At 38.5% G+C, this 14,183-nt stretch overlaps 1 protein-coding gene across 10 annotated transcripts in view; it reads right to left on the bottom strand.

Moving 5' to 3' along the window:
- The window catches only part of ARHGAP29 (Rho GTPase activating protein 29), a 78,519-nt gene that overhangs the window by 13,852 nt on the left and 50,484 nt on the right, over window positions 1-14,183 (bottom strand). For all 10 annotated transcript variants that reach the window (XM_050712146.1, XM_035537178.2, XM_035537181.2 and 7 more), the window contains 8 exons: window positions 6,752-6,848; window positions 6,290-6,362; window positions 2,325-2,385; window positions 1,737-1,874; window positions 1,394-1,458; window positions 807-917; window positions 597-677; window positions 103-291 (listed from right to left, as the gene is read on the bottom strand). In XM_050712146.1, the coding sequence (XP_050568103.1) occupies window positions 103-291; window positions 597-677; window positions 807-917; window positions 1,394-1,458; window positions 1,737-1,874; window positions 2,325-2,385; window positions 6,290-6,362; window positions 6,752-6,848 (815 nt within the window). The remainder of the gene's footprint in view (window positions 1-102; window positions 292-596; window positions 678-806; window positions 918-1,393; window positions 1,459-1,736; window positions 1,875-2,324; window positions 2,386-6,289; window positions 6,363-6,751; window positions 6,849-14,183) is intronic.

A 14,183-nucleotide genomic window follows, 5' to 3' on the forward strand; every position in this document is an offset into this window, starting at 1 on the left:
AATGAAGAATTATGAACAGAACATTCCCATTGAGAGCATTTGTGTGAAAGAACAAGCGAAGCCAGCTAAGACTTATCTTTAAAAGTAAGAAAAAAAACTTACTTTTTGAAGAGCCTCCTCCTCTAGCCTTCGTTTTTTTTCCAGTTGCTTGCTGAAATCTTTTACAAAGCTTCCACTTGAGCTAAGATGTTCCTCCTCAGCACGAGCGGTGCAGGATTTCGCCTTTTCATACTCATCTTGACGCTGTGTATATAGCAACTTTGCTTTTCTTAGAGCAGCTTCCAGCTCTTGCTGCAGAATGCAACAAAGAAAAAAACGCAAAAGAAATTATTTTCATTTTCTGTTTGTTTAATGGGATGTTTAAAAAAAATGTTATGCCCAGATTGGTACTCTTCAGTTCAGACTACAAAGTCATAGAAGGATAACCTCTTACAAATAGGAATATGCCATGAAATTGACAGTTACATTCTACATCCATTAAGTCCTATGGGTTCTACATGTGAATTAAGATGTGTAACATTAGACAGCATAGTTAGAAAATATTGACCTTTTTAAGAATTTGAGATTGAACACTGTTAGATATGAAAAATACCAACCATTTTTTTCTGTTCTCTCTGCCAAAGCTCCTTGATATCTTTCCTTTGTTTATCCAACTCATTTTTTCTTCCCAGAAGGGGCTAGATAGGAAATATTAGAGAAGTATGTCAAGACTTACAGGTTGCAAGTTTGTTCTTTCAAATAAGCCATGATGTTGCAAAACCTTTTACAAACCTAAACAATATTTTTGTCAGTTTCTGTAAGCTTACCTGCACAAATTTGTTAGACTGGAGAGCAGCAGCTGTTTGTTGCCAGAGCTGATTGTTCTCAATATCATTTTGAAAAGCATTAAGGAATATTGATTGGAATGGCATATAATCCTAAAATTATACAGAACAAAACATAAGTGCTCTAGGTAAGGTGGAGCCGATGTTCTAAGTGTCAGTATAATTGAACTAGATTTTCAATTACGTTTAATACAATATTAATGTGTGTGGAAGTCAGGTATGAATATCGAAAGTGGGATTTCTCAGCTATCTTTCATTTTTACTCGAAAAACTTGGGAAGGCAAGTCTACAAGTCCAAATTACACAACATACAAGATGTTAGAAAGAACAAAAAAAACGCTGAATACCATAAGGCTACTCTGTATTTTCAACAAAAAAAATTATTTATCCAAATTTCCATAGAGGATGGGAAGAGATAATAATGCAACAGATCTTTTACAGTAATTTGCAGTATAAATCAATTCTGTATTGACTTAAAAATATATTCCTTAATGTCCCCAAAGTTTCATTTTGCTCAAGACATCTAATGCATATTTAAGACTTAAAAAGAGCTCCTAAGTCACACTCACCTGGGGTCCAACAACAGCTTTAGCAGTTTCAGCCATTTTTGCTAGGTTTTTAGCACACTCAACTTCTGTTAAGAAAATAAATCACATAATTAACTGTTTATGATAACTATTATACCACCTCCCAAATGCTTTTTACATTCTTCCTCTAACAGATAGGCTACATAGGGGACCACCTTCACTTCGTTACAAGCCTTTAATTATAGGAAATGGGTGTTCTGTCCACTTCAGTGGAACAGCTACTGATTTAGAAATCACATTATTGACAGTCTGCAACACAGGGGCCTGACAACAGATTTAATTCTATCGTGACAATGCTGATTAAATGCCAGAAAAAAACACTCACCCAAGCTAAGCTTTTTTTCTACCCATGCGACTACATCCTTGGTGTATTTTGACCATGCTTTAGCATAGGACAGAGCTGATTCAATTCCACTGTCATTCCTTAGAAGCATGTTATCAACCTCCTCTGCTCGAAGATGTCCTGAAAATAAAGAATCAAACACAAAGAAGTGAATTTTAGACATGACCACACACTGAGAGCAAAGCCAGTATTAGCCAACTGTGAATACTTAAGCAGCTCTCATCTTGAGTTGTTCTTTAATGCTAGTTGATTCTAAACAGGACTGACAGAGGTTTTAGAACAAATTAACAGGTCATAGTATTTTATCTTGACTAGTCATATGGCCAGCATAGCTTTCTTAAAGAAATCAACCCGAAAAAACACTAATCAATGACAGAAGTGCTTCGCGTCTTGTTTTTTCCTTCTCCCAAAAAGCAACCCAGAGTGGTTATTCACAGAAGTGCAAAACCTCTGCAAAAGCAAATTATTTACACTGAAATTTTACTGGCAAAAAGTGACCAAACAACTTATTTAGAAGATGAGAACATATATACAGAATTGTATTTATTAAATATTAAAGGAATGACCTACCTTGAATATCATCCCTTTCATGCAGTGAACCCCCAGACTCCACAGACAGATTTTCAAAAGACTGGTGTATAGGAAAGAGATCAAGTTAGGGAAGGTAAGTTCTCACTAGAGCTGATAGTCCAAAAAATTAAACTTCAAATTAAACCCTCCCCTTTTTTTCTCCTCTGCAAAGTAAGGAAAGAACTATGCTGTAACTCCCTCTCATCTAATATAGGATCTAAGCTCCCATAGCTGTCAACTGAGACATAACAAATAGCAGGGAATCATCATATATCTTTAAACCAACAATCCTGAAAGGTTGGGATGAAAAAATCTTGTTTAACATTCAGGGGGTCTAGAGGGGAAGACATAGGAGGAGCAGCTGAGGTCTCTTGGTTTGTTCAGCCCAGAGCAGGACAGGCTGAGGGGAGGCCTCATGGCGGCCTGTAGCTTCCTCATGAGGAAAGAGGAGGGGCAGGCACTGAGCTCTGCTCTCTGGGGACAGTGACAGGACCTGAGGGAACAGCATGGAGCTGGGACAGGGTAGGGTCAGGCTGGGTGTTAGGGAAAGGTTCTTCATTGAGGGGGTGGTCAGGCACGGGGACAGGCTCCCCAGGGAAGTGGTAAGAGCACCAAGCCTGCCGGAGTCCAAGAAGCAGTTGGACAATGCTCTCAGACATATGACTTGATTTTTGGGTGGTCCTGTGTTTGAGCGAGGAGTTGGACTCGATGCTCCTTGTGGGTCCCTTCCAACTCAGGATATTCTATGATTTGCTACCTATCTTTTAAGAAGGATTTCATCCAGACCTGATGTCATATACGTGTAACAGACACCATTCTACAAGCCCTAAGAATCCTGGATTTCTTCCATAGGAGAAGAAAGCCATGATTTCACCTAAATTACTTGCACGTGTGCAGTGTAGGCACAACAGCTGACTAGTAACACTTTCTAATGAAGCACTGATACTCAGTACTACCTGACAGAATTTAATCCAACAATAAGGAAACGGAATTTAGCTTAGCATAAGATTTCATCCCTTTGTCCTCATGCTGCATCTCTTTTAATTGTTGAAGTAGAATTATTTGTAGGACTGTGCTGCAAACCAGGCCAATTAAAATTGAATTAAAAGTTCACCTAGTAAAAAAAAATTCCCCTGCCTTTTAAGACCTGCATCATTTTAAATGAATAAATTACTCTAGACAACTCAGAAGCAGAGAGCAGGCAGAAGACAAACACGAAGAAATAGCTGCAAAATAGCCTTAAGCTTCACATGAAGAACTTGTTTCCATTTTAGATTTTGGTGTGTTTTATCATCAGACAAAGCTAAAATGGAGCATGGTAGCAATGATGCAAGTAGGGTTTTTTGCATTTTTTTAAATGTAAATGAGAACTGATCATAAATCAGAAAAATCCCTGATCACTGTTCACTTCACAGCAAAAAATTTAGCTTTTAAAGTGGGATACAACTGTTAGGTTAGAATAAACAAGAAATGGAAAAAAACAACCACATCTTATACTAATTCAGTAAGTACTTAGAGGTTCTGGTCCTAAAAAATTACTTCCTATTCTATAAAACCTAAATCGTTTTAGCCCTGAGAACTGTTCAGTCTTCTCCAGTAACTCAGGCACACAGCCTGGTTAGGGCAGCTATTTAATGCTCAGTTGTCCATCCAAATTCACCCCACTACAAATATGCAATACCACGTTGTAAAGGCAAGCATATAGACTGCTGTTGATGCTCTGCTACTTCTCTTTATATACTGCTTTATTGTCAGAACTCAACCCACCACCAAAAAGACAGTGACTCATCCCAGCAAGCCAGCCCCCCCCAATAAACCCAAACTTTCTGACTTGCACATAGATTTTATTTTAAATTGAACTTCAACCAAGCCTGTTTTCTCATTTCCCAAGAACTCTCAACCTGTCAGAGGCAAAACTCTGCAAAGAGCACACTTTGACATTTTATTCGTCTCTTATTGCGCTTTCAGACCTACATAATGTCCAATAGCATTCGAATAGCTTGTTGAGCAATGAAAGGTCACACGTGCCCATCTCACTTCTCCCAATATATTCTAAAGCTCTTCTGTTTTTAATTAAGAAATATCTGTTTCTACCTTGTACTTCTGGTTGTACTACAAGGACTAAAATGAGAATAATTACACTTGCAAAGAGGGGGGTATACATATCACTTAACTTAAGCCTTCAAGCTGAATGCCTGAACTACAGAATGTAGGCGCCCCTGTAGTCAAGAGAAGCAAGATCAACCCCCTCTGAAGCCTTGGAGCAATCCTCAACAGCTTAGCTAAGAAGGCCCTTAACTTAACAGGCAATTAAAAGCTTTCTCCTAAATTAACCTTCAAACTGTTTATACGTTAATTTCTATCAAAATGCTATGCTCTAATATTTTTAAGATACAGCTAGCTGCTGTGTTTGACCAGTGAACGTACAGATCTGAAGGAATGAAAAGTTAATACAGCTACTTAAATATTTTGCACTTAGCTCCTCCTAACACATCTACTAGATGGCCTCCAAATTACTTTCTGAATTGCAAAACAAAGTGAAATGCTTTACCTGTTAAATATTTGTCTGAATGCAGTGCATATGTATTTAAGACATATTTCCAACAAATTGAACCATGTTATTCTACCTGCTCCAGAATTTAAATTTGTTCTTTTCCACATTAGGGAAAGCAAATGACACTACAAAAATGGGACTTTAAATACAAGCTGGTGACTTCTGGAGAAGCTAGACTAGAATTTCTTCTTCATTTCACTAAACCGTAATTTTTCCTTGGCTTCCACCTACCCCCACATTTAGAAGCATGACCATCTTATTTCTTGGGAATATATTTTTGCATTATGAAGCCATTACAGGATTAAAAAGCAAATAAATTCATCACCTTCCTTCTGCTGGTGAACTGATCATCTGAAACAGCACTTGTTCAAATAATTTCATCTACGTTACTTGAGATGCTGGCTTCTATGCTATTTTATTACATATTTTCCTCAGCAGCCTAACCCTCTTTTTGTGTCTGCTGGAACCAGTCTTCTGAGCAGCTTCCTTCCCTTCCATGTCCTTTGAGAAGACTAGCTTTGTAACAGTTACAGATTTAGAAGAATTTCTATGATTGTCCATCTTATTCTCATGTGTTAACAAGCATAGCGTAAATTTAAAAAAGACTATTTCTCAGCCATAATTGCACAGCATTCCTATGATCAAGCCTGTATGAAGGAATGCTATGTCTTAAGTAACATATCAATAAAACCTAAAAAAAGATTTATTTTTTTTTAACCTTGTTACAACTTTGCTTGGCATACACACTTTCGTTACATTAATCTGGATTGATTTACCTGCAAGTCTGATTTGACATAAACAAAAATTCAGAGTTGCATGTGGTACTGAGCATTTTTTAAATCTCACCTTCAGACTGTTTAAAAGGGAGTTTAAAAAAACTAATATTTTTCTTTGACTACCTATAAGTTGACACTGCTATTTTCAGTTCTCTCAGTGAATTGTTGGAACAGCTACAGCACAAACTGGGCTCTAGAAGAACAAAAGGTTATTTTGTAAGGAATAACTGTCTTTAAAAACCCAAAAGACGTCATTAAACCTCAATTTAGATTCTAGATCTGACACGTCTATTCCAGCTACTCCTGCATGCAAATAATTCATTTCATCAAGTATCTTATTATGAAGTATTTAGCTTTTTTCACTAAACCAATTTAAAATATCAAGTGAACTTAGAGCAGGTTATCATTTATCCTAACACTTAAGTGCTAGCCCAGTTGAATCATCACTGGCATTGAGAACAGAGAACATGTATGAGTACTTGAAACCCTAAATACTTTTTTTTCATGGGTTTAATCTTATTTTAGCACTCAGACGACTTCAAGCATCCTAGACCCACGATGCACAGAGTTTCAGTGGAAATTAAAATCTCCTTTAAAAGATATGATTTCACGCTCCAAGAGAACGTTTAGCTTACCTGACTTCTCCGAGATACAGGAAGTCCCAGTGACGAGCCATTGTCTACATCTCCCATAAGGAAGTCTGAAACACTACCAGAAAAACAAAGAGCTGTGTTACTTCATTACTTCACCTACGTAATTTCAGATCACTGAGAACAAAAATTCAGATCATCTCTCTAATACTCTTTAAAAGTTCTGCACAAAGATTTTCAGGAATAGTTTTGAATTCCCTGCAATTTCTATACCATGTCCTACCATTTCTATACCATCTATTTCCATCATGGCTTCCCTTGTTAAGAAAAACACAAACAAACGTCAAAACAAAGCAGAAAAAGCATTCTGAATATGGTCAATTTAAATTCATTTTTCAGCCGATATTTGGTTGTAAGGAAACAAAAGGCTTTTTTTGTTGTTGTTGCTCAAATCTTAATTTGATTCAGCTCCACTGAACTCTTTACAACTCTCAGATTCCAACTTACACGTTTCCAAAGGTAAATGCCAATGTTTCAATGGAAGTAAATATTTCACTGAAGAGTTCTCTCTTGTTTTCTTCATTAACTTCTTTGAAGTTCACCGCTTATGAAAAAGATGAAAACCAAAGGGTGAGAGGTGGGGTCAAGAAAGTTCACTGTGCCTGAAGACAAGTTTATACAGTCTCCTATAGAACAGGCAGTATTATAATTCTCAACAATTTCAAAAACACATTAAAAAATTCTAAGAACTTGAAAGGAAAGAAATGACTGCCTTCCAGATGCTTTCCACAATGCAAACAGATTACTATTACTTCCTCTATCTTCCCACTTAAACAGGAGCTTTGTGCAGGAACACGATGGTAATGTTGGTGGAAGAGGTGAATAGTTAAATATCAGCAAGTGTCAAATCAAATCACAGCAGTGACACCATCATAAAAGAGCTCACAAAAACAAACAAAATATTTGAACAATTGCTTCTCCCTTTCTGGTTAGATACTTCAGAACAGGAGCAGCAGTTTATGAGGGTCCCCCCTCTATCTGCATGCAATCCTGTGTACACCCAGAACACCCAATGGTGTTTCTGTTTTGAAAAACAGAAAGCTACTAAAAAGTAGCATCCATTGCAAAACACTTCAAATATTAGGTTCATAGTCTGGCAAAACCCCCGCAGCCTGTTAAAAGTGTGGAAGAAGCAAGGCATAGCTATCATAGTTTCGAAATAGGAAAGGGAACATTTTTGGACAAACTAGATGATTTGAGCTGGTAACCAAGAAGAGTAGTTAGGCAGGCAACACTAACCCTTTAACAGGCTTCCATGACAAACTGGAATAACGTGGAGACAAAAGGAATGATTCATTCAGAGTTTCTATTAATACAACTGCCAGACAAGGGAGAGGACAGAGAAAGAAGACAAAAACCACAACTTTTTTTTTTTTTATCTAGTTTCCAACCCAACTCCTAAATCATTGGTGACAAGGAATTTTTTTTTGTACCAAAGTCAAATATACCCCTTTGAGCCAAAGCTGAGCCCTTTCGATGGAAGTCAGTTTTACATGGGGAGCCGTGACATTCCCACATTAGTATCTTTAAATGCTTGATTTTATTTAAGCAATGCAATATACTTCATCAACTACATGCCTAAATTGCTATGAATTATATACTGTTTCAGAAATACTGCAGTGACACATACAGTTATTCACCCCTTTACATTGCTTCTATCGTGATTTTATTAATTACTTTTTGCAAGATCTGTGACTATTAATCCTCCTTACATCTTAAGTAAGAATATGGAAATAATCGACTGCGATGACTTCTAAAAGTAGCAAAAATTAAATCATTTTATACCATTATCCATTCTACGCACATTTTCTTAACAAATTAATGTAACAGACTTCAATCTTTAGAAGCATTCAAGCTTCCTGCCAGGTGCCTAAACCCTAATGTGTAACAAACAAAGAAAGTACAGTAATCTGCTCCCCCGTAAAAACTTTTCCTTTCACAAAGGAAATCTAAACTAGTAAATTAACACAATTGAATCCATTCCTTTTTACACAGCAAGCCAACAGGCCTGACCAGCATTTCTATAACAAATGTTTCTGTACAAAGCTATTACATAAAATATGTATTCTTCTTGCGGACTATTTCCACAATTACTTGCAGACCTGGAAAAATGTGTTGTAATAAGCCTACAGCAATAAAAAACACCACGTATTACAAAAATGTTAACAGATTCTGTAGCCACAGTTCCCTGCTAAATTAAGGCTTCTCCCACCTCTTAATTCTTCTGGTACATTACATTAAAAAAAGTCTCTGGCAGCTTTGTTTGAAATGAGACTCAAAACACCACAGTTTTTAACAACTTTGTAAATACCAGAGGATTTTTTTTTTATGTATGTATTTTTAAAATTCAGGTTAGTGGAAAGTCTCAGCTTTCCTGAGATAACACTGATTATAAATCTAAACTTTGCATTCCAAATCAGTAAGCAACAACGGTTATTATGAGATCAATTGATTAACAGCCACTAATGACTGGAAAAATCATTTGAGTGCCAACATGACATGCGAACTGTTTCAAAGTTAAAAGGAACTGACAAAAGCTGACTGTATGTTCAAAACACTTACCACTGAAATATTCGGATATCCATTAGCTGCAGAGTCTTCGGAGAAAGAGCTATTCTGTTACTTTGCTATCAAGACATTAATACAGAAAATCTCTCCCTAAAGAAATGCCGTCTGTTTCGCTCTGCCTTTCTTTTCCAGGAAGAGTTTTATTAAGCTTTACGTATTACATACCAGAGAAATCATTTCTTTTCAGGTTCCATAACAAACTGAACAACAAATCTCAAAAATTTTCAGTTACCACTTCCCCTCCACAGCAAAAACAAACAAACAAACAAAAAAAACAATAAAAAAAGGTTAGCCCAATCTCCAATTCAGCTAGATACAAACAGCTTTCTTCTAGCTTATAACCGCTGGAATGCTGATGTACTTAACATCGACTTTAAACCATGCACGCTCTTTCCCCAGGACATCCTGACTGCACACAATAGCTACTGACAACAATGAACTATAGTAATATTTCCCTGTCTGGAAGTGACAGCTATCTATCTATAGTTGTACACATTTCAAAGTGAGAATGCAATGTAGCAGTGCTTTTAAGTAAGACTTCAGATTGCACATGACAGGCTTTAAAAACAATTATATGGTAGCAATACATTAAGATCTAGAAGCTTGTACCTGAACTGCAAACCTGGCTTGCATGAAAGTGTATCTTTATTTCCAATGCTAGCAAAACTGTCTTCAAACTGAGGTGGGCTTGGTATTCTCATGAAAATGCTGCTAAACCCTGGAGAGTTTCTATTTCTGGGTCACGCTCTCTAAAGCTTTCTGAACCAAGCACAGAAGAGGCTGGGGAACCAGCAATCGCTGCAGACCTTCAGGAAGCTGCAATCCCGGGAGCTGGACTGAGGATACTTGAGCTAAGTTTCTGAGACTCTGCAGAAGAGGCTGTCAAGCGTCAAGACCAAAGTGTGACCAAGGTCTTCAAAAGATGAAGCTGAGACAGCTCACAGTGGCTACAGCACACAAGCTCCTGCGTTGCTCTCTCGTCCCCTGCCCGTCCAGTGAGGCCAGCACAGCCCAGGAACCCAGGGGACATGCTGGAGACTGCAGCAGTTTGCTCGCTTCCTCCTTCCCCCTACCAGAGACATGTGCAGGACTGGATGCAGCAAAGTTACCTTGCCAGCTGCATGCAGAGCCCAGGCAAGTCTAAAGTACAGGCTGCAGGTTTTTCTCTTTGCTGATCAATTTTCTCACACCTGATAGGCTGAGATGGCAACACCACCACCCACTTCCTCAAACAGAATACAACTTCAATTCGTGCCTCACCAGCTGACTTTTAAGCAGCAAGCCAGAACCAACTGGCTGATTCACTGGACCCAAGTACCCCTGCAACACATTTTCCTTCCTTGAACTCCCAACAACACTTTCAAGAACCTTTCAGAATTGTTTCAAAAACAAAAAACACCACTCAAACAAGAAAACAGACAAAACTAAAAAACAGATGCCCCCCTCAGATGAAAAGTACTTAATGCTTCTTGTTATTACCCACCATCACCCCAGTTCCACTTTGAGCTCTCTGTGCCATAAAACTTCACCCACCTGTACCTACTACCAGGTTTGACAACCTCCCCACTAGCTTACTCCCAGTGCTTACAAGTTTGAGGAACTGTTTCCTACACATTCCATAATAAAGTTTGCTTAGAATTTACACCACAGATAAACCAAATTGAAATGACTTCACCCTGCTAGAGGTGTTTAACTTTGACACAGAGCTATTATAAGAAACATATCTAAAACAGGAATTCCTAAGTAACTGCAATTTTCAGCTTTACCAGGAATCCCTTTTCATTCTAGGGATTCAGTTAAGTCAAGAAACACAATTTAGAGCAAAATAACATTGCAGCCTTGAATTCAGCATTTGATCATGAGAACCATGCACTTTGTGCTGTCTGTGGCCGTCAACAATTTAAGGATACTGAATGGGAAAATAACAACTACGAGTATGACGGTGTGCCAGACTGGGAAGTGACTTCCAGAAATAGGAGTCTGAATCAGTTCCAAGTGAGAAGCTTCAGTAAGTCTCAATTCTTCCAGATCAAGTGAGGTGAGGTGTCATTTAAAAGACACTCTTCACAAAGCACACAAGCAAGTATGCATGAGGAGTACAGTCCAAGCACAGAGGCACAGTGAACCACGTCATGCCCAAGCTGTATCAGCTGAACGTTTCTGGGGCTTGACAGGATTCACCCCAGAGTACTGAGGAAGTTTGTGGGTGTTACAGCTGGACCTATCTCAACAATTTACCAAAGGTCTTGAGATTCTGAAGATGTCCCTGCTGACCCAGGAAACTACAGACCTGTTAGTTCAACCTCAGTCACTGGAAAATTTATGGAGAAGATTATTCTGTGTGCTACTGAAATGCATCTAAATCACTAAGCTGTTATCAGGCATAGTCAACATGGGTTAAGGAGGGCAACTCCTGCCTTCTTAATTTGATATCATTCTAGAACAAGGTCACCTGCTTGGTGGATGAAGGGAAGGCAGTTGATGTGGTCTTTCTGGACTTCAGTAAGGCCTTTGATACTGTCCCTCACAGCATCCTTCTGGTTGAATTGTCCAACTGTGAGATGAACAGGAGGGCAACAAAGCTGGTAAAGGGCTGGAGGGCATGTCCTATGAGGAGAGGCTGAGTACACTTGGGTTGCCTGGTCTGAAGAGGAGTCAGAGACACGACCTCGTTGCTCTCTACAGCTCCTGAGGCAGGGAAGCCCAAAGGGAGGTACTGGCCTCTTGGCCTCTGCTCTCTGGGAATTGATGACAGGACACGAGGGACAGCACAAAGTTGTGCCAGGGGAGGTTCAGATTGGGCACAAGGAAGAATTTCTTTACCGTATGGGTGGTTGAACACTGGAACAGGCTTCTTAGAAAGGTGGTTGATGCCACACACCTGTCAGTGAGTGTCAAGAGGCATTTGGACAATGCCCTCAATAGTATGCTTTAACTTTGGTTAGCCCTGAAGTGGTCACGCAGTTGGACTTGATGATTTTTGCGGGTTCCTTCCAACTGAACTATTCTATTCAATTAAAGGTGTAACTTGAGAGAACACGGCTGGTTTTTTTTCCTCCACATTTTTCTGCAGCCTCAGTTTAGAATGGTAGAGTCTGACATGATCTGTTCTGCCAAACATCATTCTCTGTAACAAGATTAAGGTAACATGCTACATAGTTAGTTTCTCCTTCAACCTGTCCAAAAGAGAAAGCATTAGGTATTAAAAACGTATCACAAGCCAGATTTCCAACTCTTCTCCCAATCACTGTTTCTAAAGTTACTGTAACTGATTTCATTAAGAACAAAGGCAATCGTTTGTTAAAATCACCATATGTCCCTGTGTAAAGTTCCAAATACAACCTAGGACTGAAAACCTGGCATTCTGCAGATTCACAGAGATCTTTCAAGAACCTAAAACAGTTTAGTTTCTATTTCTGAAAAGGGAAAAAAATAATCATGTGTAAATCCCAAGTTGCTGCTGTTTCATCGTCTCCTATATAAACAACATTAGAAATTTTCTGTGGCAGGTTAAGCTTCCTAGTCATAAATTTGACTACAGAGTGCTTCCACGTCTTTTTATAGTTCTGTCCTCCAGTGACAAGAAGCAGATGATTCAGATGAACTTATTCCGTAATGTCACATTAACACAGCCTGGGAAGACAGAGGAAAAAGGATACTACTTCTATCTTACTGAGTCCTCTCATTCTTGTAGCTTCCTGTTTATCCAAAAGTTACATTACTTCTAGTGAAATAACCACAGACGAAAACCTGCGAACTCTTGTGTTACTGACAGGTCACTGTAAGCAAACTCAAGGTCTGATATGATCACTATTCACTGCAACATGTGATATTTTTACTTGAACTTCCTCACTTCCAGCAGCAGTTTACTTCAGTTTGAACACAGACATTGAGTAACACAATGCTCACACAAAAACCAGCTGTGAGAACCAAACAGGTGCTGAGGAGAGGGACAAGCTGCCCTCACGTTTAGTACAGATGATGCTGCGGGGGGACACAGGCCTTTTTCATACAACAAAGGTTTTGCTGTTCTCTGAGAAGACTGAAGGAACAATATGAACAAGCTGAAGCCCTGTTAACTTCCCATTTCTATCTCCAGACATGAGGAATACTCTGAAGTGGCTGAGCAACCAGTAGTAAGTGATACTACATGTTCATGTTGTTTGTATCAAAGGCTACAAATATTGAGGCAGGACTGATGGAGACCATGGTCTTTAGCTTCAGCTCAGGCTCCATTTCCTTGGCAATTAACTTGGGAAATGCACAGTGCCAGGTCACACAGCGCAGGATCAGAAGAATGATGATTCACCACAGAGCAAGCTCGTGTTTGCTTTAGCCAAAGAATAGTCAGACAATTTATGCCAGCTTCTCAATTCTAGGCCAGCTGAATGTATGCTGCTTATGAGATAGATGAATAACTCCATGAGAAACTATTCAGAATGCTATTAAGAGTAATTTCACACCACAGTCTTTTATTCTATCAGATAATCTATTTATTTATATATTCTAACTGGAAGAACACATTTGTATCAGATCAGCACTGTGCACCATACAATCACTGTAGCAAGAGTCTTAAAGCTAGATTTTCAGTACTGTCAAACTATTGCCTATAAGAAAATTATTCAAAAATTAATGCAACCTGGTGTGTGTGTGTCAAAACTTGTACTCGATTCCAGCTCAAGGCCAAAGTCCAACTATAACAAAATCACCCACTAACATGCTTTTTTCTTTGAGAGGTTTCTCATCACACAAGATCATATTTAAGATAATTCAAGTGAGCTGTGGCTGAACACACACTTTTCAGACATACCTCAAGTACAGTCTTACAACTTGACCCACCTGAATACATTTGCCAGACAACTGGATGACATGACTCTACTGCTTTTGCTTTAAGTGACGTTCTTAGAATAAAGAATATTTACTTCAAAATTCAGTACTTATACAACATGCAGTAGTTTTCCTAACAGTAGTTTCTCTTTCCATCTAGAAAATTATGCAATCCTCTACAACTATAGTTCCTGATAACATATTAACAGTAAGTGAACTTAACTAGCTGCTAACACTGAGGTTGAAGTGCAAACATATTAAATCTTGTTACCATGAGAAAAAGTCAAAAAGTATTTTTAAGTATCTGTATCACCGAAAAGCAGCTTAATACAAGTTATTTCTTCTGCTCATTATCCAGAGAAATGAATGAATCCTAACGTAACTATCCAAAGAACAACTACTCATCAAACCAGGCAGAAATAGATGCCTGTAAGAGAATATATGAAACACCAGTACACCTGACCAGGGTTCAGTGCTATTGAAA

This window comes from Cygnus atratus, chromosome 8, assembly GCF_013377495.2.
Source record: "Cygnus atratus isolate AKBS03 ecotype Queensland, Australia chromosome 8, CAtr_DNAZoo_HiC_assembly, whole genome shotgun sequence".
NCBI lineage: Eukaryota > Metazoa > Chordata > Aves > Anseriformes > Anatidae > Cygnus > Cygnus atratus.